This window comes from Amia ocellicauda, chromosome 1 (assembly GCF_036373705.1).
Source record: "Amia ocellicauda isolate fAmiCal2 chromosome 1, fAmiCal2.hap1, whole genome shotgun sequence".
Classification (NCBI taxonomy): Eukaryota; Metazoa; Chordata; class Actinopteri; order Amiiformes; family Amiidae; genus Amia; species Amia ocellicauda.
In genome coordinates, this window is record NC_089850.1 from 17,728,907 (window position 1) to 17,752,819 (window position 23,913).

Sequence of the window (23,913 nt, forward strand, 5' to 3'; positions counted from 1 at the left end):
CTGCCATACCCATATCTTCGGACTCTACCAAAGGTTTACACATTAGGAAAGCATTAATAAAATCAAGAGAACCCTCTTCATCATTCACTACTAGCTCTAACTGATCTTTACCAGGTACCGGACCCACAGTGTTGGCAATCTTGAAGAGTTCCTCAGGCGTCAGTTCCAGCAGGCTCTTCCTGATGCCTCGCACCAGGCTCTTCCTCTCACTGTCTGACATGGCAGCCCTCTTCCTCTATCCCTCTCAAGCTCGGTCGCACAGTCACACGGTCCCAGTATCTCAGGATCACTGGATCAGCATTCCCCCAGTAGGTGGCGCCGATCCTGGACGAGCCCCCAAAAATCTGTAACAGACCCCAGCCAGAGGGCCACGTAACAGATAATAATACCTGTAAAACAGGATAAATAATCAGAGACTGGAGACGATTGTTGTAGTGTGCATATAGCCCTGCTCCAGAATAAGGAACCGGAAACCTTGTCCCCCAAAGCAAACCTCACGCACAACAAGCTAACCCCCTCCAGTGGCGATCGCCGGTCCTACACAACCTGAGTATTACACAGTTACATGTTTTCCCAAAAATAAAAGTTATTTTAATAAATACAGCACCCATAACTACACAACGTGACCATACATTTTGTGTGCGTCACACTATTATTATTAGGCTTTATTTTTAGTATAGTATTACTAGTAGTAGTAGAAGTGGTAGTAGTAGGCGATCAATCTCAGGTAATGTCCATCTGTCTGTTTGTGATATTATATATTTTCTCTGTGTGTGCAAACCTTTCCAGCAGGCCAGCTCTTGTTTGTACTATAGAATACTTTAGTACCACTATAGTATTTGTTGTAGTACTGTAGTAAATACTACAGTATACTGTATTGTATATTATACTCTTATCTTGTGACACACTATAGTATTTACTACAACACTATTGTATACTGCAGTACCTTGTAAGGTGCCAGAGTATTTACTATAGTACTATAAGAAATACTGTGGTACAGTGCCTTATGATGTACTATAGTACATACAACAGTACAACAAATACTCTAGTATACTGTTTTATACTATATTATTCTGTACTACCTTGAAATGTAGTATAGTACATACTATGGTACTACAACAAATACTGTAGTATACTGTATACTATATTATACTGTAGTACCTTACAATTTACTATAGTACTTACTATAGCAGTACAACAAATACTATAACATACATATACAACTCAAGTAGTACTCACAAATCCTTAAATATGCAAACAAAATTTCTCCAGGAACTTTAGCATTCTAGTTATTATTATTATTATTATTATTATTATTATTATTATTATTATTATTATTATTATTACAAGAAGATATTTGATTATATATCAATTGTTTTTGGATGATAGCTGGTAAAATAGCACAGCCTACTGTACAGTTTAGTATTAGTATCACTGTCTAGCTCAAATGTTGTGGAGGAGGAATAATCTTCATCATCATCATTATAATCATAATGACTCGAGCAAAAGAACACGAATCAGCAGATTAAAAGCATTGTTTTCTTACTATACACAGTGCCCAGTTTAATCGTGTTAGTTCACTGTTGTCCCTTCTCAGCCACCGTACTTCACAAGGTATCTGCAGTGCTTTGGAAATGGCTGGTGAAGTTCACCTGGTGCAGAGCGGCGACCTTGTTCAAGCTTTAGCAGCTTTGGTTAAGAATGGGACAGAGCTGTTAGAAAAGGCTATCAAAGAGAGTAAAACAGGTACTGTATTTGGCGGGTTTATTTATTGCAGTGACAATGTAAAGTCACGTCTCGCAGGGTCAAAGTTCAATACGATACGGTGACCTGAAGTTACAATGGGCGCGTTCGTGCAGTGCAGATTTCCGCAGTTCTGCGCGGCTCCACCAATGGGATCGGTGCAATTGTGCGGATCTGCGCAGAACTGCGGACATCTGCGCTACACGGACGCGCCCATAGTATTTTCTGACAGTATGTTGTCTGTGATGTAAACAACATAGACTAGACATAACTCTGGCTTTATTCAATGATTCAGTTGAATGTAGTAGCGAATAAAACAAAGGTTTTAGGCAAATGGGGCAACATAACGCGCATTGATCCAAATAAAGTTATAGATTTAAAATGTGATTTATACCAATTAATAGTTTCTAACATGCTCTTTTACCCTGCGCTGATGAGCAATAATATAAACTACCTGTATGTATTAAAACCTTGTTCACATGTCTATATTCAAACTTTTTGTTCTTCTGTTATGAAAATAAATACGTTTATGGTGTTTATCTAGAGAAACAGTAAAGGCTGTAAATAATTACAAAGTTTTCGTAATTTTATCAATTATTCCTCACAGCTCTGTTCTTTTGTAGTTTGTTACATATTAGAAGCCACATGTAATTGACCCTCTGACGCATCCCATGCATCACTTTTCTTTATTTGGTTAGTATTTACACGTTAAAGGAGATATTTAAAAACTGCTTAATTTATTTAGTGGACCATATTTGTCCTTTTAATCAATTTAGTGAAGGTAATTACTGTATGTTTCTACAGACTCTGTGGAAGAATTTGTCTCAAAGAAAATTAGTTCTCTACTTGGATTCACTGTTGCAGCTGCAGGCTTTCTGAACAGGTAACCTGTACAGTTCATTGCTTCTGGCAAGTGTCCAGACACTTTAGTTAACCCTACTTCTAAATTAAAAAATGTGCCATAACTTGAGTGGTCTGTTTAAAGCACTTTAAATACTGTGTTTGAAGAAAAGGCCTTCTTTCGTTTTCTTTTCTTCTTGAGGATTTATTTCATGTGCTCTTACATGTTCATGTGATATGAAAATAAATGCATAGTTTAGCCTACACCAGGGGTTTTCAAACCGGTCCTGGAGTACCCCCTGCCCTACTGGTTTTTGTTCCAACCTAGGTCTTAATTACTTAATTGAATGGTATATTGCTTTGTTAGGTCAATTAAGGATTCAATTAAGTAATTAAGACCTAGGTTGGAACAAAAACCAGTAGGGCAGGGGGTACTCTAGGACTGGCCTACACCATATCTTGCAAGTGCAATCACTCTGACATTATCTCGAGAGTTATAAGAGCAAAGGTCCTGTACACGTCCTGTATGTCACATTGAAAATATGTCCAGTGTTAGAATAGTGCATCAGGAAAGCGAAAGCTGATTGGTTGTCACAGTCCTCTTTCTTCTTTCTCACAGCTTGTCAGTGAAGAAACTGAGCCAGGCCGCAGAGCTGTGGACAAAGTCCTATGAGTAAGGGTCTGAAATCGCAGACAGACACATGTTCATGTTGCATGACAAAGCAAAACAAAGCACATATAACTTGTGCTCTCCACAAATAGTCTTTATGCTCATTACCTATTGCTAATCAATAACAAAAATATAAAAATGGCCTTATGTAGATGTCACTGACTAATTCTCTTTGCCATATTTCTCTCCACCACTGTACAGACTATGGAGTCAGGGTTAAAATGGGTAAAACAAAAACAAAACAGTTGGTAAATAATTCACCAGCAGATAAGACCAGAGATTGGAATTCAGTTCAGTAATTTGTTTGCAGTTTGTTAATTTAAGATCTGTAAATTAAGATAATAATTAAATGAAGTTATCTTTCCCTGACAGCTGTGCCGAAGTGCGAGATCATGTTGAAGAGCTTCTGCAGCTGGAAGTAAGTCACTCTGGACAGCATACCTTTTAGGAGAGAGATTAAACAGAGACATTTTCTCAGTTATTTTGTTTATTTGATCACAGGTGGGATGCTATTCATTATATTTTGCCCTTTTAGAATTGAAAGCAGTCAGATAGAAATATTAACATGGAGAGAGTACCACTCCTCCCCTTTTTCAGTACTGATCCGTGACAAGAATTGAGAAGTATCCTTTGACATTTTGAATTGTGTTTGTTTTTTAATGTGCTTTCTGACTCTTATTATGCATCATGGTCAATTATTTGTATTTACCATTTAGCAAGCACCCTCACGCAGAGAGCCTTACAGTTGTCAGGTAGTCGATCCAGTTGTATAGAATAGCAGAGAGACAGATCACAGTAGGAGCAACATTTAATCTCCCTTACTGTAAGTACATAACTTAAGCCAAGTCAGCCCGTGTAAAACACTTCCTTCAGCTATGATCAGCAAGGAAGCCTACATAGGTTATTCAGAAGCTTTCTAGTTACATTTATTTTGATAGTTATATTGACTATGCTCCATTACATACATTTTGCTAGTGTGATGCTAAACCTTTGATCTCACCTGGAGGAACTTGGGCTTCTGTTCATTCAGCCCCATACCAAGGGTGCGGAAATAGTTCACACATTTCCATATCCAGCTTGTTTTCTTCTTCACAGCATGACTGGGACAAGTTCTTAGAAGGTCTGGACTCAGAGATGAAGCTCAGTGACAGACTGCCTTGTCGAGCACCTCTGGGAGGTCACCTGTCAGGAGAGATGGCTCTTACAGATGCCAGAAGTGGGGAGTAAGTAATGCATGTGCCCGTCAGAGAGAGCACAGAGTTTGTATCAAGGGAAGGAAGGTGTTATACAGGCTCAGGCTATTTTGAATAAAAGAAAATCCACCTCACATCTGTCGTGAAGTTTATTGGTCCTTGAGCTAGTGGTCAGCTGTATCAGCATCTGAATGGTTTGGTCTTCACTACTAGATTGAAAGGTGATGCATAGGCTGTGCTTCTGTGGTATTTCCAGATCAAGTTCTGGATACCCTGATACCATGGCATGCCCAAATTAGGAAAATTGACATTGGTAAGTTTTAATTAGGAATACAGATAAACTTACGAATGGTCTAATGGTTACAAGTTAAGTTGATTAGAGTACATTATTTTGAGTAATTTAGTTAAATTCTGCACTAATATTACATTTAATGATGCATTATGACATTAAGGTTACTTTTTGGCCCGAGGTAGGGTTAGGGTTAACCCTAGAGACCCCAGTAAACTTTTGTTAAGGTTAGGGTTGCCAAACTACTGAGTTAACAGGATCGAGTAGATTTTCGTGGGCCTAGCTTGACATTTTTGGTGTTGGCTAGGTTAGGGTTTCAAGCTGTTCTTTAGGCCTAAAATTGGATGGGTAACCTACTGATATAATACAGTTAAGCAATAGAGCTCATCGATGTGTGCTCTAACATTTGATAGATGACTGCAATTGGAGTTATGTGTTCCTAGCCAATGGCGAGGGTGCTTAAAAATTCCACAGGGTAGGAGCAACACAACTAAAACTACGCCCACTAATACCTCTATGAATACACACGTATGTGGTTTGTGTATGTGTTTATTTTATTGATATATGTGTGTGTATATATTGTAGCACTGTGGCTATGGCGGGTTGGACATGATGCCGGTGCTCAAGGAACATGTAGACAGGGTACAGTGCAAAGGAGTGCAAGTTTATTTCAGTGCACAAGTGAAGCCAAAACAAAATAAACTGAAAGCAAAAAGCAAAAGCAAAAAGCAAACTCCTCTTTGAGTCTAAACACATGAAACAGATCCCTTACTACACAAACACTAATAATGAACACAAACAGGACAGACACACTAGCAACCAAACACAGGCCATAATCCAAGATCAATCCGAAGTTCACAAAGCAAAGTCTAGGTACTAGTAGTGTTGAGTCGGCCTACGGAGAGGTACCTCTGGCGCCCCGAGACATTGTACCACTCTGTGGTGTGGGTCTGGCCGCTGGAGCCTCACACAGCTTCTGTTTGATGTGGTGGCCCAAGTCCAGGCTGCTGGAGGGAGTGTAGAGCAGGGGGTTGACCACCGAGCGATACAGGCGCTGGTAGTCCTCCACGCACAACCCGTGGATCCTCACTGGCGTGTCCAGGTCAGTGACCACCCGGCTGGGCCGAGTTGGCGCTCCTGAGTGACCCTCCACTGCCTGCTTAGAGGCTTTTCTCTTCCGCAGACAGGGGTTCAGGTGTGCTGGGCTGGACAGAGCCTGGGGGTCCGGGGTAAGGGCTGGGGAACAAGCAGCGTCAGTGGTGGATGGACGGGAAGGCTGCCACATAAGCCCCACTGGGGACACACTGCTCACCCTCCTGCCAGAAAATAAAAAAATCTGGATGAATGGAAGACCCATGTCATCTGTTTATCTAACAGAAACCTAAAATCTGTCCTCATTAGATAGAAAATAGAATTTAGATTTTTTACCACAAAGTCAATGCATTTATCTGAAACATTGAGCAGTTTGACTGGAGAAACAGAATCCAGTCTGTGAGCTCATTCTCTCGAGATCTCCCTTTATCTAAATGTTGCTTTTCAGGATATTAGCTCAAGGAGTCTTGTTTGTAATAAACATTAGAGATGAGTACTAAACATTCATATTGGTATTCATGGATTTGATATTTATTTGAAGACATTAAATGAAGACATTTTTAGAAATCATGAAACAGAAAGCATTGGGAACTCCATTGAAAAGATCAGGAAACTAGTATATCAGACATCACTCCATTAAACCCATTTTATGGTGTAATATCAGCTCCCCTATTTAAACAGACTATACTCGTGGGGGCTGTCCTGCTTTCTCTTGCTCCGGGTGGGATTCTACTTCAAAGGGTTCTCCCCCTGGTGCAGGGCTGAGCCTCCTTCTTCTTGCACATTTCAGTTTCACTATGAACTATTGGTTCAGAATTAAAAAGCCAATTAAACATAACATGGACAAAACAATATGTGCTTCCTTCTATATATTTCTAAAACTGGTGGCTGAAAGCGAATCAGTGTTTGTCTGTTAGTTGGCTGGTCCTTCTTTGAGTTTTTGTGTTTTTCAAAGGTAAACAGGGAAAGGAGCTTAATTATAATTCAAGTTTTGGGTTTGATTTTATTAATTACAAGAAAATATTACACTCAAACAATGGTGCATCTCTGCCATAAATGGATAAATATCAGGGTTTTACAGCAATGATTTGACATTTCTTTTTAAATGTGTTTTTGTTATTCTGGGATATTTTACTAACAAAGTTATTTAGAATATTCTGGGAGACAAAATACAGAATGTGTACAAATGGAATGTGTACATGCTTATCAAATGGAAACCCAGAACATCTTAAGAAAACAACCCCCAAAAAGGGAATGGTTTTGCAGGTGGTGGCCACAGACAATTGATCTCTCCTTATCCTTCCTGACTGATTCTTCTCTAGTTTTGCATAAGTGTCCTTGTCACTACTGGTAGCATGAGGCAGTGCCTGCAGCCCATTCAGGTTGCACAGCTAGTCCAGCTCCTCCAGGATGGCAAATCCATATGTGCCATCGCAAGAAGGTTTGCTGCGTCTCCCAGTACAGTCTCAAGAGCATGGAGAAGATACCAAGACGGGCTGTTACACGAGGAGAGCTGGACAGGGCCATAGAAGGGCATCAACCCAGCAGCAGCACCGGTATCAGCTCCTTTGTGCAAGGAGGAACACTGCCAGAGCCCTACAAACTGACCTACAGTGAGCTACTGGTGTGGATGTTTCTGACCAAACTGTCAGAAACAGACTCCATGAGGGCCCAATGTCCTCTACTGGGACCTGTGCTCACAGCCCAGCACCATGCAGATTGATTGGCAGGTCCACCTTTTTTCAGTGATGGTCTGGGGAGGCATATTCTTGGAGGGTCGACACAGACCTCCACGTGCTAACAAACTGATGCCCTGATCCAGGTCTGGGAGGAGATCTCCCAGGACACCATCCGCTGTCTCATCAGGAGCATGCCCAGCCATTGTTGGGAGTGCATAGAGGCACGTGGGGGGCCATACACACTACTGAGTCACATTAGGAGTTGCAGTGATGAAATTCACACACATTGGAACAGCCTGCAACTTCAACGGTTTACTTTGATTTTCAGTGCGATTTTTGAATGCAGCCCTCAAATCGTTTGGCAATTTTTGGTTCTATTGACCATTGTGATGTCATTTTGTAAGTCAATTACAATGTACAGTAAAGACTGATTTAATATCTTGTTCATCAACATCCAGTGTAATTTAAGTGTTCCCATTTTTTGGGCAGTGTAAAGAGCATATGCAGTGATTGAGATACCCCTGTATTGAAGAAGGAACTAGTGACAATTACTCATCCCACCAATTGCAGCAGGCAAATGGAGCTCAAGGGAAGGTGTATAGGTATCAGTGGGGAAATGTGTACCAGTACATGTCCATGTTAGGATGGACAAGATGTGCACATTGGCCTCAATACAGCCTCTTAAGCAAGAACTTCCTGGGGTTGAAGCAGTCCAAGAACCACAGATGCACAATTGAGCTCAAATGCAGCTTTATTGATTTTCTGAAGAACAATGCATCCATCATGTCCCCCAGAAGATGGTAACAGACAAGCACCCCCTCATTCCTGTGAAGAAAGCACAGAAGCCACATTACTGAATAACCACAAGAGAAGGTCTCCACTTGTGCCGAGTCAAAACTCAAGACCAGCGATTACCTTAGAGGAGCTCACTGTTGGGAGGGAAGGGTTCCCCTGGTCATCAAGGGTTATCTGTGCAGCTTTGGACACGTTACTTGCAAAACCCTCTAGCTCCAATGAGGGTTTTTCATCCTCAGCCACTTCCAGCATGGATGCCTTGGTACCAGATACTTCCCTTTGATTATCCACCTGGCTTGCATCAGCTGATAACTGGCGGTCAATGGTCTCCACTTCATCTTCATTTGCATCCTCATCCATTGAATCTACCACTGGTTCATCCGCAGCTTCATACTCATCCTCCTCCTCCTCCTCCTCCTCCTCCTCATCCACCCTATCTTCAGCCCATCTTGCTCCATGCGCTTCACGCTGCCCTTGTTCTTCATCCTCATCACGCTCCACATCCTGTCCCCACTCTTCCTCCTCATCCCATCTTGCTCGATCTTCTTCATGCTCCACATCCTGTCTCCACTCTTCCTCCTCATCCCATCTTGCTCGATCTTCTTCATGCTCCACATCCTGTCCCCACTCATCATCCTCCTCCCCATCTTCATCCTCCCACTCCTCTTCATCCCACCTTGCACGGTTCTCTTGATCCTGCCCTTGCTCTTCATCCCAACCGGCTCCACCCTGCCCCTCCTCTTCATCCTCCTCACCAACTTCATCATGGTCAGGATCATTTTCACCATCTTGGTCCTCATAGTCGCTTTCATAATGGGCAACATCATACCCATCCTGCTGGTAGGCAGTAGCACCTCCTTTAACCTGAAACCAGAGGAGGTCACCATCCCTGGCAGAAGCAGTCCTCCTTGCAGTGCCTTCTTGGATCAATATGGGACCAGTGCTTTGAAGATCTAGAAGACATGCATTTATTTGGGGAGGAAGAAAAACGAAGGGATTGACAATTCATAAAAGGGCACCACATCCTCATATGCTGGTATAGCCCAACAGACATCCTAGTCAGCTGTACCTGTAGTTATGGAGGTCAGGAGTGGAGCAGTACAGTTGGACTCACAGCAGTCACAGACACCATCCACGAGCTCAAGGCCTTCCCATCTAGAGAGAGTAGAGAATCCCAGTCTGGAGAGAAGAGCCAGCAGAGTAAGGAGTATAGGCGTCAGGGCCAGGAGAAGAGGCTTACCTTTGCCTTGTGGGGTCAAAGTTGCAAGATTTTGTATGCAGTGTTGTTCCCTGGATGCCGAGGAACAGGACACAGTGGATATAGATCTTGGAAAGGAGGGAGCAAGGTTAGACCAGGTCACAAAGGACAGGTTGTAGTCATGTAAAGTGTAGAGTGGAGTAAAACCAACAGCACACACACACCAGCTGGCTTACTACCTTGGACACAAGATTCAGCTCCCCTGCATCAACAGCAAAGTTGATGACACCATCTGCTCTGGGTGGATGAAACTTGGAACTGGCTCCTAGCTTGTGGTTCATACAGCTGGTGACAAAGAACATGTCAATACAGGAGTGGCCTGCATTATGGTCCCCCTTAAAATTGCCCACCACAATATACACCAGTCCATGCACAATCAGGTCTTACCCGTAGTGGTCGATGATCTTGTACTGAGGGAATGATTGAGGGTATTCAGACAGCGTTGCATAACAGGAGCCAATGAACAGCTGCTGCCCTTCAGCTTTTGGATACCCTCTGGCCTGGAAGTGGAGGAGCTCACCAGTGCTGTACACATTGGTCAGGGAGCTCGCTGTCCAGGCAGCTGCAGAGAGAGAGAGAGAGAGAGAGAGAGAGACTCTGGATTAGGCCCCACATGGTTTGGTCCCAGAAGTAGTACGGATTTAAGGAACAATTGAAGATACGTACAATTCATGAGCTGCAGACTGAACACATCCCCATCATACTCGTCACTGCAAAGGACAGAAGGCCATCAGTGAAGATGCCACACAACATGGTCCTCATACAGTGGAGAGAACTGGAGCCACTAGAAAAGGCTTACCTCTCATAGCTACATTCAATTTCAACATTGATGCGGGGTACCCCACCCTCTTTTGGAGCTCTCCGACTGGGAACATAGTACAGGATGGTTCTATAGATCGTGTACCTTGGGAAGATCTGGAGAGAATACCACAAGTCAGAGGAGATCAAAACAGTGAACCATTACATTGTTGCCAAGGCCATCAAGAAAGCATTACCAGTCTCTGGCTGTCACAGTCCTGAAGGTTGTAGCTGAACAGCAGGTCACCAGTGATCAAATCCACACTGTTATTGCTACAGCTTGAGCCCAGTGTCAGCCGAGCATCCTGGAATCCAAAGCCATACAAGTTCTTCTTGACTCGCACAACCAAGTTAGTCTCCCCACACGTCACAGAAACATCCTGACGAGGCTGTGCACCCGACGTCCGATCAGAATCGTCTGCCATTAGGCTGGAATCAGGCCTCATAGACCGAGAGACCACACTAGGATCATCAGATGGCTCATCTAAGAGCATCTCACTCTGCTGGTCAGAGTCCTCTTGAAAGGCTCTACTGGAAAAGATTGAAAAGGCCAAAGTCTCTGCAAAACAGAGACAAAACACAACCACCCTCATTGTACAGTCCAATCAACAACACAGCCCAACTATAGAGAAAGCAAGGAAACCCAATGACTTCAAGAAAGGTTTGTCCCCATTTTATAGGAGGGGAAATCAACGCTTCATGTGGTCATAGGTCGCACTAATTTACCACTCGTTATTGTTTTCTGGTGTGTTCTGGTTTTGCCTGGCAATTGAATAGCTGAGGATTAACGATGGGATGGTTTGAGGTGGAAAGGAAGTGTTCATGAAAGACACGGTAACTTTGTCTGCTGCAATGATACCAAGCAGCTGCTCGATGACCCTAGGCTTGGCTCAGCTGTTTCCCCACCGATAGGTTAACAGCTGCTAATGGAGAAATTGCCCTCAGGTGACAATGTCTAAAGGTGTGCAGATCACCAGGAGAGTACAGCCAGTTGCATAGTAATATCAGTTGCATGTCCTTTATTGCACTCAATCACTGTAGCACAGAGATCTGTAGTATTCTTCTTTTTTATTTTTTTGGTGAGACAGTTAAATTAATTAACTATTAAGGATTAACATGCCATAAAAGAGATCTACAACCTCGTAGATTAGAGCTTCGAAGGACCTAGTTAATAGACCACTGATTCAGTCAATTCATTAAGAAAGCATTGTGACTGAAATGTATTTTAGTAACAATTCTGCTGAAGTTAAGTATATTATAGCTGCTGTTTACATTTTATTTTATATTTTATTTCCATGGTTCCCTTGTATCCCCCTGAAGATTGATGTATCTGTTCCTCTCTTGCCTACTATCCCAGTGCTAAATCATAAACCTAATCTGACAGTGGTGCCTTCAGTGGCATAATACGGCTACAAGAATTAAACCTCTTTAAACAAAAGATGCATGATATCCAATCAGCAGAGGACATTGTCCCAGATGTGCATGTGGACTGGCTCAGCCCTATCCTCTCCACTTCCTCTTCCTGCTTTGGAGGATAGGGTTATCAAGCTGCGGGGGTGACGTCAGCATTCCCTCCGCAAAGCATTCTGGGATGTGCAAAGGACTATAGGGGGAGAGAGTGGTTCAAAGTGTTTTGCACGTGGAACCAGACGAAGAGAGAAAAGTGGCTGTGTATGCGGAGGGGGGGGGGAGAGAGAGAGAGAGAGAGAGACAAAACTGTACAACACTATATTTTACATAGTACATTCAAGGAAATGTATACATATAAATAAATATATTTATGCAGAGCTGATATGTTTTTTATTGTATTTAAATTTCTGACAAGACCACAGGTCTTTCAGTCCCTCCTGTCGGTCCTCCAAGAGCAAGTGGTAGAGGAACCGCAGAAAAGGGAAAAGGAAAATATGACCCTATGCAAGAAGTTAGAATCTAATCTGTGCGGACAGCTGTATGTGTGCATTCATCCTCTGCGCGGACACCACCTTATGCTCTGAGGCAGAGTGATATTGTACTCAGTGTTGTCATTCCATTGATGACCCACGATGCACTGTGGCATCCCACTGGTATTGATGGTGAAGTGCTGCTAGGGGAATATTTTTTTGTTAGTATAATGTGAAAGGCAGTTGATACCCTCCTCATGCAGACTTCTCAACTTGAGGGGGACAAACTGGGAGGCAGAGACAGTGGAGGTAGACAGGGAAGTGAGGGACTTTGTAGCATGAATTATTACACATTTCAGGCATATCAGCAATGCAATGAGTATAATTATTATTATTATTATTAAAATTGACAAAATCTCTTGAAACAACACATATCACCAATGTCCCATTATCCCTATTAACCACGCTAACATCCCCCAACCCTCAGCAGTGTGAGTAGAAGAAGGAATCTCATGATGCTTTAATTCTGGGGAGACAAAAAAGTGTTATTTGATGTACTTCAGATCTGCGACGGTAGCTTTCCTGTGGGAGACAGAAGTTTTGTTATTTTCAGAATAATTAACTATTTTGACTTGACACCAGTGCTTCCATCTGGATCCCCCCTCCTGTCCATCAATACAAACAGATGAGTCTATTGTGAGGAGTACTGTGTGTGGGCCAGACCATTTGGGTCTGAGGCCTGGTCTTGCGGGAATTATTTTGACCATTACTTTGGAGCCTATAGGGGGAAGCTCAGGTGGTTTTGAGTCCTGTGACTCGAGATGACACATGTTTTGGAGCTCCTGTGCTTGGGAGCACATAGACTGTAGCTGTGTACAGAGATGCTGTACATATTGTTTCAGATAATCTTTAAACAGAGCACTAGAGTCAATGGGACCCCTGAGGTCAGACAGGAGATGCATTGCCCTGCCTGTCATGAGCTCATAAGGGGAAAGTTGGGTGCCCTTATTTACAGAGGCTCTGAGTTTAAAGAGAATGGCAGGGAGGGCCACAGTCCAGCCCTTACCTGTTGTGAGCAGAGCCTTTGCTAAGCTTTCTTTTATACTGTGATTTGTTCTTTCCACCAGGCCAGAGCTCTGAGGGTGGTAGGGGATGTGAAACCTCTGTTTCACACCAAGGAGCTCACAGCTCTGTTTCATAATTTAACCAGTGAAATGTGTGCCCTGGTTAGAGTCCATATGTTGGGGGACACCCCAGCATGGAGTCACCTCGGCCGCAAGAATGCAGGCAGCAGTGGTTGCACAGCAGTCACTGCTGCAGTGTTAATTTTGGCAGCTATTTTAGATTTAGTTTTAGTCTTACTCTTTTGACCAAAATGCTTGTCAGTTTTAGTCAAAGTAATTTTAGTCCACATATATTTTTATTGTTTTATTATCACCATATTTATATACAGGGGTGGAAAGTAACGAATTACAACTGCTCTCATTCCTGTAATTGAGTAGCTTTTTCTTGTACTTGTACTTCAAATTTGGTTATTTTACTTTTACTTAAGTATGTTTTGAGTGAAGTATTGTACTTTGCTACTTTTATAAAGGCACACATTTTGTAGGCTGTCATGGAAAAAAATGTGTGTGATAGACAGACATATAGACCAATAACTGAAGAAACAATACATTCAAATGTCAAGCATACCGCCCACAACACTCAACAGGCCAATCACAGTGTGTGTCGTGATGTTACGGTTGGCCAGGCAATTAATCAAAGATCTGAAGTCAGTCCTCCAGTCCAGCAGCAGCAGTGAGGTAAGTTAACTAGCTAGCTAGCCACCAGTATTAGTGATTAGGGGTATACATATTTTAATCGAAATCGAAGATCGATCGAAACAAGCGTTTGATTTCCACCATCGAATTTAAAGACGGGATTGCGATTATTTATTTATTTGGCTTCGCCAAACCAATATTAATTCATGTATCAGCAAAAACAAAACGTCAGCAGACAGTAAATACCTGTGTGTGTGTGCATTTCTCACGTTTATCAGTTCTTAGGTTACTAAATATTTTAATTAAATACCTATACTGCGTTCCCGCTGCAAACTCCTGAAAACAAACTTTTAAATTAATAGAACAGTTACTTTATTGTTATACATCTGTGCACTCTGGCCATGATTGAGAATATATTTTATTTGTTTATATTCTCAGTTATGGCCAGAGTGTACATATATGTAACAAAGTAATGCCGGGGTCACACTACACGATTTTGAGCCCGATTTGGCCCTCATGACAGATCGGCACTGATTGTCATGACAAGCAGCCTGGTTGGGGTGCATCCCGGCTGCTGATGGTCGTGTAGTGAGAGACGGGCTGCGATGCAATCGCTTGCCTGATCGTAAGCTTGTCGGAGCCCCTACGATTTTATTAAACATGTTTAATATTTACGACTCGATTGGCGCTGATCGTGGAGAGTGACGTGATCAGCAGCCACTGAGAGCCGAGCTGACTGAAGCAGAGAGAAGAAACAGAAGAATAAATATGATAGCAGAATAAGATTGTCATAGTATTTATTAAAATACTTCAAATACCAATGGTTGCTTTGGGGCACGTTATTTTAAAATACTATACGCTTTTTGTGTTTGTCCACACAGACGAACACAAACAGCCACAGCGGCTTGTGGTCGCATTCTTTCCGTAGTTTTGCACAGATCTGCAGAATCCACTGATCCCATTGGTGGAGCAGCGCAGATCTGCGCTACACAAACATGACCTGTATGTGTTTGTTGACCTTTTCTCTGTGGATCACGCGTGTTTCTGCGAGATTTGGAGGCTGTGACGCAAATCGCCACAACAAGGATGTCAGATCAGTCGTGTAGTGTGTGTCCTGTACTTAAGCGATCGTGTAGTGGGCGCTCCTTCACGACGCAAAATACACAAATTCGGTGCAAAATAGTCATTAAGTGTGAGCTGCCCACTGTTCACAAAATCGGGTCGGATTGTAGAAATCGTGTAGCATAACTGTTCTATCAATTTAAAAGTTGGTATTATTCCTAAATAGCTGTTGCTGATATTTATATAAATACATATTCAGACGGGTGACAAATGTAAAGAAAAACCTGAATAAATGAGTGGAGGAACATAATAAACGCAGATGCCTCCAAACAGGTGTACTGCAGGATCCAATTAAGCAATTAACATCCGATCATGCTCTGTGGCATATATACAAATACTGAGCAGGCCCAGTTGACCTCAATTTTGGACCACAATGGCAAGAGGAAAGGATCCAAGTGACTTTGAATGAGGGCTCATTATTGGGGCACAAATGGCAGGAGCTTCAGTCACATAGACACTCAAATGGCTCGTGTTCTAGACAAGTGGGCGAGTGCATGTGTGGGACACCAAGAGAACAGTACAGGCCTGACTGCTTGACCCTTACAGTGAGGGGGTCCGGTGACTTTGTTATGCTGTGGGGGGCATTTTCCTGGAATGGTTTGGGTCTACTTGTCCCCTTAGAGGGAAGGGTCACTGCAAATCATTACAATGTTATGAGTGATTACCTTTATCCTATGGGAAAGGATTTCAGTCCTGATGGGAATGGTCTCTTCCAGGATGACAATGCCCCCATGCACAGGGCACAGGGCATTGTTTTAGACTTGGAAGGAATGCCACAAAGCTAACCCTATTGTGATCACAGTTTGCCATTGGTTCTCCAACTAGTGTCCCTCAGACTATCTTGGTCATTTGAAAATATCAAGTCAATGCATGCACTCTCCCTGGTTGGTTCCCTCAGAAATTGAGTTAGAAAGCAGTCATTTACCATCTCAGCCATTTCTATTTATGCTTCTGTAGTCCCAACTGGGACTTGATGAGTAGTTGCAACTAGTTCCTTCAACACCAATTGCAGCAGGCAAATGGAGCTCAAGGGAAGGTGTATAGGTATCAGTGGGGAAATGTGTACCAGTACATGTCCATGTTAGGATGGACAAGATGTGCACATTGGCCTCAATACAGCCTCTTAAGCAAGAACTTCCTGGGGTTGAAGCAGTCCAAGAACCACAGATGCACAATTGAGCTCAAATGCAGCTTTATTGATTTTCTGAAGAACAATGCATCCATCATGTCCCCCAGAAGATGGTAACAGACAAGCACCCCCTCATTCCTGTGAAGAAAGCACAGAAGCCACATTACTGAATAACCACAAGAGAAGGTCTCCACTTGTGCCGAGTCAAAACTCAAGACCAGCGATTACCTTAGAGGAGCTCACTGTTGGGAGGGAAGGGTTCCCCTGGTCATCAAGGGTTATCTGTGCAGCTTTGGACACGTTACTTGCAAAACCCTCTAGCTCCAATGAGGGTTTTTCATCCTCAGCCACTTCCAGCATGGATGCCTTGGTACCAGATACTTCCCTTTGATTATCCACCTGGCTTGCATCAGCTGATAACTGGCGGTCAATGGTCTCCACTTCATCTTCATTTGCATCCTCATCCATTGAATCTACCACTGGTTCATCCGCAGCTTCATACTCATCCTCCTCCTCCTCCTCCTCCTCCTCCTCATCCACCCTATCTTCAGCCCATCTTGCTCCATGCGCTTCACGCTGCCCTTGTTCTTCATCCTCATCACGCTCCACATCCTGTCCCCACTCTTCCTCCTCATCCCATCTTGCTCGATCTTCTTCATGCTCCACATCCTGTCTCCACTCTTCCTCCTCATCCCATCTTGCTCGATCTTCTTCATGCTCCACATCCTGTCCCCACTCATCATCCTCCTCCCCATCTTCATCCTCCCACTCCTCTTCATCCCACCTTGCACGGTTCTCTTGATCCTGCCCTTGCTCTTCATCCCAACCGGCTCCACCCTGCCCCTCCTCTTCATCCTCCTCACCAACTTCATCATGGTCAGGATCATTTTCACCATCTTGGTCCTCATAGTCGCTTTCATAATGGGCAACATCATACCCATCCTGCTGGTAGGCAGTAGCACCTCCTTTAACCTGAAACCAGAGGAGGTCACCATCCCTGGCAGAAGCAGTCCTCCTTGCAGTGCCTTCTTGGATCAATATGGGACCAGTGCTTTGAAGATCTAGAAGACATGCATTTATTTGGGGAGGAAGAAAAACGAAGGGATTGACAATTCATAAAAGGGCACCACATCCTCATATGCTGGTATAGCCCAACAGACATCCTAGTCAGCTGTACCTGTAGTTATGGAGGTCAGGAGTGGAGCAGTACAGTTGGACTCACAGCAGTCACAGACACCATCCACGAGCTCAAGGCCTTCCCATCTAGAGAGAGTAGAGAATCCCAGTCTGGAGAGAAGAGCCAGCAGAGTAAGGAGTATAGGCGTCAGGGCCAGGAGAAGAGGCTTACCTTTGCCTTGTGGGGTCAAAGTTGCAAGATTTTGTATGCAGTGTTGTTCCCTGGATGCCGAGGAACAGGACACAGTGGATATAGATCTTGGAAAGGAGGGAGCAAGGTTAGACCAGGTCACAAAGGACAGGTTGTAGTCATGTAAAGTGTAGAGTGGAGTAAAACCAACAGCACACACACACCAGCTGGCTTACTACCTTGGACACAAGATTCAGCTCCCCTGCATCAACAGCAAAGTTGATGACACCATCTGCTCTGGGTGGATGAAACTTGGAACTGGCTCCTAGCTTGTGGTTCATACAGCTGGTGACAAAGAACATGTCAATACAGGAGTGGCCTGCATTATGGTCCCCCTTAAAATTGCCCACCACAATATACACCAGTCCATGCACAATCAGGTCTTACCCGTAGTGGTCGATGATCTTGTACTGAGGGAATGATTGAGGGTATTCAGACAGCGTTGCATAACAGGAGCCAATGAACAGCTGCTGCCCTTCAGCTTTTGGATACCCTCTGGCCTGGAAGTGGAGGAGCTCACCAGTGCTGTACACATTGGTCAGGGAGCTCGCTGTCCAGGCAGCTGCAGAGAGAGAGAGAGAGAGAGAGAGAGAGACTCTGGATTAGGCCCCACATGGTTTGGTCCCAGAAGTAGTACGGATTTAAGGAACAATTGAAGATACGTACAATTCATGAGCTGCAGACTGAACACATCCCCATCATACTCGTCACTGCAAAGGACAGAAGGCCATCAGTGAAGATGCCACACAACATGGTCCTCATACAGTGGAGAGAACTGGAGCCACTAGAAAAGGCTTACCTCTCATAGCTACATTCAATTTCAACATTGATGCGGGGTACCCCACCCTCTTTTGGAGCTCTCCGACTGGGAACATAGTACAGGATGGTTCTATAGATCGTGTACCTTGGGAAGATCTGGAGAGAATACCACAAGTCAGAGGAGATCAAAACAGTGAACCATTACATTGTTGCCAAGGCCATCAAGAAAGCATTACCAGTCTCTGGCTGTCACAGTCCTGAAGGTTGTAGCTGAACAGCAGGTCACCAGTGATCAAATCCACACTGTTATTGCTACAGCTTGAGCCCAGTGTCAGCCGAGCATCCTGGAATCCAAAGCCATACAAGTTCTTCTTGACTCGCACAACCAAGTTAGTCTCCCCACACGTCACAGAAACATCCTGACGAGGCTGTGCACCCGACGTCCGATCAGAATCGTCTGCCATTAGGCTGGAATCAGGCCTCATAGACCGAGAGACCACACTAGGATCATCAGATGGCTCATCTAAGAGCATCTCACTCTGCTGGTCAGAGTCCTCTTGAAAGGCTCTACTGGAAAAGATTGAAAAGGCCAAAGTCTCTGCAAAACAGAGACAAAACACAACCACCCTCATTGTACAGTCCAATCAACAACACAGCCCAACTATAGAGAAAGCAAGGAAACCCAATGACTTCAAGAAAGGTTTGTCCCCATTTTATAGGAGGGGAAATCAACGCTTCATGTGGTCATAGGTCGCACTAATTTACCACTCGTTATTGTTTTCTGGTGTGTTCTGGTTTTGCCTGGCAATTGAATAGCTGAGGATTAACGATGGGATGGTTTGAGGTGGAAAGGAAGTGTTCATGAAAGACACGGTAACTTTGGCTGCTGCAATGATACCAAGCAGCTGCTCGATGACCCTAGGCTTGGCTCAGCTGTTTCCCCACCGATAGGTTAACAGCTGCTAATGGAGAAATTGCCCTCAGGTGACAATGTCTAAAGGTGTGCAGATCACCAGGAGAGTACAGCCAGTTGCATAGTAATATCAGTTGCATGTCCTTTATTGCACTCAATCACTGTAGCACAGAGATCTGTAGTCTTCTTGGAGAGCTAAATGTTTATTTTGTTTTGTTTTGATGAAACAACAGGTTGTTTGTCTGTCAGTTGTCTGGTCCCATGTCAGCCATTTCGGTGGACTTCTGTAATATTTTTAGTTTTTGTTTGTTTTTTGAAGATGAATAGGGAAAGAAGCTTGTGTTTTCATTATGTTTGAATAATCTATTTGATTATATAGATTTGAAGAGATGGAAGACATTTGATGAGCAATATTTAAAGCAGCTGTATTTCAAATGATCTCAAGATAAATGACTAATTATTGGTTCCCAGCAAAGGTCTAGAATAATTATGACGAACACTGAGACAGAGCACAGAAGGTTGCACTGATAAACATTCTATTTCCCCATTTCATGTAAATTGCTGTATATAGTCTCTCCTATCAATACTGTGCACCATAATAAGGATTCAGATTATTATATAAGTTTTAGGGTTATGTATTTATGAAAAATGTGATGTTTAAGAATGATTCATAGTAAATAAATGGAAAATCCAGAAAGCAGATGATTATTTCGGTTTATTTTTGAGCCCTGTGTGAAGTGAAGATTTCTGTGTTTAATGTTGGCAGGTAACTTATTTGATGTAATGCGACAAGGCACACCTAATAAAAATGCTTTCCACACACCAATCATTTTTTAATTCAGTTTTTGATTTAAATTAGTTAGAATTTTTGTATTATGTATTTATTCATTTCATTTTACTGATGTGTCACTTTTCAAAAAGTTCATATCACACCTGCTTAAGGCACACCGGGTGCCATAGTGTACTGGTTGTAAAACACTGCTGTAGCATGGTGATTTATGTATTTATTTATTTGGTTATAATTATTATTCCCTGTTATTGCAGTATAAGACCACCAGAGGGCATCAATAATCACTAAGGACATGCAGCATTTTAGATATATTGTATTGAAACCAGTGCAATGCAGACATCCTTATGCAAGAGTAGCAGAATCACTGTCCAGCTGACCCTATACTTTGGTTTTGTAGGCCTTTGTCTCTGGGAAGTTACTTTGGGCGAGGCCATAACCTTCTGCTGGTCCTGCTCAGGCACTTCGCTTGACTGCCCTGACGAGATCACGTGGAGGAGCTGGGGACCTATCAGGTAGGAGGGAGTGTCCACTCGAGGCTTGTTTGTTTGCCATGTTCACACTCTGGTTCAGGTGGAAGGCGACCTGTTCAGTCCTGGAACGTCGCATTTCTTTGTGCTTTTCATTCCATCTGTGATCGCAGTTACTTAGTATAACTACTTTCGTGGTTAAGAAGTCACTACCAGGTCGGGCTCATTTTGCCAGTACAAAGCTGGCTGATAGCCTACAGGAAGTCAGTGCTCTTTGAGTTGACAATTTGATGGGCTTGTTCTCCCGAATGCTTGCTCCAATAGTATTCTGGCTCTGTTCTGCAACTGGCATTGAATTAATCCCAGCTTGTGCAGTCCACCCGGAAGACAGTTGTTAACAATCTGTGAAATGATCGTGTTTTGTTTTGTGTTTTTTTTGCTAAATAGTTGGTTCCCAAGCAAAAGACCACATTTCCAGTAATTATTGTTAAATGCATTTTTGCTCTGGTTAAATCCACATTTTATTCTCAGCTGTGTGAACAAAACATACAGGTGATATTAGACCTTACATCCTGCTTTTTGTCTACCCTTCACCGCAGGGTCTTTTGGGGGCTCAGCGTGTTCGAGTGCTGGTGATCTCCTTTGGCTGCCGGGAGGGAGCGCAGTACTGGCTGCAGGAAACAGGCTGCAAATTTGACATGCTGCTGGACTCAAAGCGGGAGGTACATGGATGTACAAACTATTTAAATCACTGCAGCCTCTAGATGATCTGTTGCATCCAGACACGCTAACATGCACAATACATCCTCTTCAGTATCCACTTGAGTAGTTTCATGTGTTCATTCTTTGATATTGCCAGAACAGGGGTTAAGTTCTTTCTACTCTTTAATGTTAATGCACTGACCATTACACAAACAAAATAGCAGCACACATAGATAATTGACAAGTTTCTCAGCGGCTTCTAGTCCTGTATATCTCCGGCCTAGACAATCCTAACTCATCTGAACGACTGCTTAACAACCCCTTTAGCAAAGATTGTGCTGTTCTGATGAGAGTATGCAGTGAAAAACTGTAATACGGGGCCTAGGCCTGTCACCTGAATTGTGATGGTGCTTCCAGGGCACTGAAGTTTCATCTGGGTTTGAGGCAAACCAGAAAAACTTGTCCTTCGTTGGGCTAAGAAAAGTGACTTTTCTTCATTTTTGTAGCAACAATTAATACTGGCCTAGCAACAGAAGACGGGAAACAGGCCAAATGATCAATCTGTGTGCGTATGCTAAATAAATACATTTAGAAACATGTCGATTGAGATTCGGAGCACATTGTTTCTCTTTCAGGTTTATAAGGCGTTCGGCTTGGGAATGTCTGTCTCAAAAGTGTGGAGCTACAGCAACTTGTTCCACTATGCTGAGTACATGGCGGAAAGCAGACAGTTTCCAAAGACGCCTGCAGATATTGTGGATGACATCTATCAGGTGATTAGTGACGAGAAAGCAGTCACTGGATTTCACGTAGACATGCTTGGATCCTGCCAGAACTGGGGTTATTTTATTTGTTTGTACTATTTAATGTTAATAAATAGAAGACAAAGGAACATCTTCTCCATGACTAATGAGGGAAGAAGCTAAAACTTTATTAATGGTATATTTTAAAATAATTTAAACATAATAAGCATTGTAGTGTAAGCATTGTAGTGTATAGTTTAAACAAATATTTTGCAAACTGATGTTGTAACCTAAACAAGCAACACACTTTCCTTTTTACTGTGCTTCGATTCAGTTTGGGGGTGATTTTGTCTTGGACCAAGCCGGACGAGTGATTTACTTCCACCCCAGCAAGACTCCTGCTGACAGACCTGTGGTGACAGCGCTATTGGCAGCCATTCATGAAGCCGGCCCCTCCCCACCCACAGACACGCCCACGTGACCGCCTGGTGCTGATACGGCAGAGAAAGACGCACCTTCAGCTTGTGTCGATGAAAACAGAGCTTGAACTCATGTCTTCATGAAGAGCTCTGTTGGATGTGCCTGAACAAGCCAAGGCAGACGTGTTTCACTGGAAAACAATTAGTCTAAATAAGAATAAAACATTAGGAATAATTAAGGGACATTATAATGATTCATTCCCATTACAATGACACTAAACTGCAATCAGGTGATGCAGCGCAAAGCACGTCTTAAAGTAATGAACTGATTAGGTAGACTGTGTCATCATTAATTCTTCAAGTAACTCTTTCATTCCTAATCGTGTTAATTGAGTTTAATCTGTATATTTTGATGGTCAGTGGTGTTTTGAAGTGGTGTCCAGAATATAAATATTAATACTATAGGGCACTTGGTTGATTTAACTGTTTTACCATAAGTTTTATATTTAATGCTGAAGACTACTGGGTGTATGCAGTAAAACACCTGTTTGGGTTGATAACTGAATAAAGTGCAAGATGTTATTGTTGTTGATTGGGTTACATTCATCCTTGTTTGTGTTTAATAAAAAGACGCTCTTCGATGCAGTCACTGTTGTCCTAGTTCTTTCACGGTTCGCAAGAATAGCTGTTAGTAACACATACACGGCCAGACTGTGTACTGTGTCGCTGAGATACATTTCCATGTCCGTTGCCCAGGCACACATTGTACAGATCCTCTGGTTTCTGCTGGATTTCCTCCTGCTTTTTCGACTCGGCTCTCAACAGATGCCTATTGGTGGAACTCAAATATATCTGTTAATAGTACAGTTGGTTTTGATGTGAGGCTTTTTCCCGCCTCATTTTCTTGTTTTAGTTTGCAAGCAGAATGTAGGAAGTGTGTACAAACAGAAGTTTAGTAACACATAACCTTCATTAATGATAATTGATAAAGATGCTTATAGTTTATGCAGCATACATGTTTGTGTTTGTTGTGGTGGAAGGGTGTGAGGTTTAAGGCTTAAAGGTTTAAATAGTGTACGTTCTTCACAACACAAGTCTGGATAAAATTTGGCCGGTAACAGACATTCAGCTTGTCAGTAATTTAAATGTGTATGATACACTATCTGGTGAAACAGAGAAATCTTGTGTTGTATGTACTGAGAATGAAAGCCTAACAGAAAAGAGTTACTGGTATCCATATATGTCTTCTATATATTCCTTACTAATATGTGGATTCACTTTTATTGCATATAGAAGATTGGATAGTGAGTTTTAGATAACACATAGAGCATGCTTTGTTTCTTTCACATTCAAAAACTATTGTCAAGAGCTTTAACAAATACTGTCAATAGCTTACACGATGGTTATATCATTTAACAAAGATTCAGTTAGTCATGAGAAGTCATTAGAGACGGTGTAATGATTCTTCCGGCTTGGCAGTGTGTCAAAGGTCACAAAGACTTCACC

General features: G+C 42.8%; 3 protein-coding genes across 3 annotated transcripts; 1 reads left to right on the plus strand and 2 right to left on the minus strand.

Moving 5' to 3' along the window:
* The first annotated feature begins 1,617 nt into the window (after positions 1-1,617).
* On the plus strand, positions 1,618-23,052 carry selenol (selenoprotein L). Its single transcript, XM_066697452.1, has 9 exons — positions 1,618-1,746; positions 2,548-2,626; positions 3,203-3,256; positions 3,626-3,671; positions 4,349-4,476; positions 20,474-20,588; positions 21,143-21,265; positions 21,881-22,018; positions 22,323-23,052. The coding sequence occupies exons 1-9, from the start codon at positions 1,635-1,637 to the stop codon at positions 22,467-22,469; spliced, it is 942 nt and encodes a 313-aa protein (XP_066553549.1). The 5' UTR covers positions 1,618-1,634; the 3' UTR covers positions 22,470-23,052.
* On the minus strand, positions 8,240-11,016 carry LOC136722327 (zona pellucida sperm-binding protein 3). The gene is made up of 9 exons (XM_066697447.1): positions 10,555-11,016; positions 10,359-10,474; positions 10,226-10,269; positions 9,947-10,121; positions 9,739-9,844; positions 9,542-9,627; positions 9,371-9,456; positions 8,422-9,254; positions 8,240-8,331 (listed from the first exon to the last, which is right to left on the minus strand). Exons 1-9 carry the CDS (start codon positions 10,948-10,950, stop codon positions 8,326-8,328), a joined length of 1,848 nt encoding a protein of 615 aa, XP_066553544.1. The 5' UTR covers positions 10,951-11,016; the 3' UTR covers positions 8,240-8,325.
* On the minus strand, positions 16,295-19,069 carry LOC136722494 (zona pellucida sperm-binding protein 3-like). Its single transcript, XM_066697448.1, has 9 exons — positions 18,610-19,069; positions 18,414-18,529; positions 18,281-18,324; positions 18,002-18,176; positions 17,794-17,899; positions 17,597-17,682; positions 17,426-17,511; positions 16,477-17,309; positions 16,295-16,386 (listed from the first exon to the last, which is right to left on the minus strand). The coding sequence occupies exons 1-9, from the start codon at positions 19,003-19,005 to the stop codon at positions 16,381-16,383; spliced, it is 1,848 nt and encodes a 615-aa protein (XP_066553545.1). The 5' UTR covers positions 19,006-19,069; the 3' UTR covers positions 16,295-16,380.
* Positions 23,053-23,913: the final 861 nt, after the last annotated feature.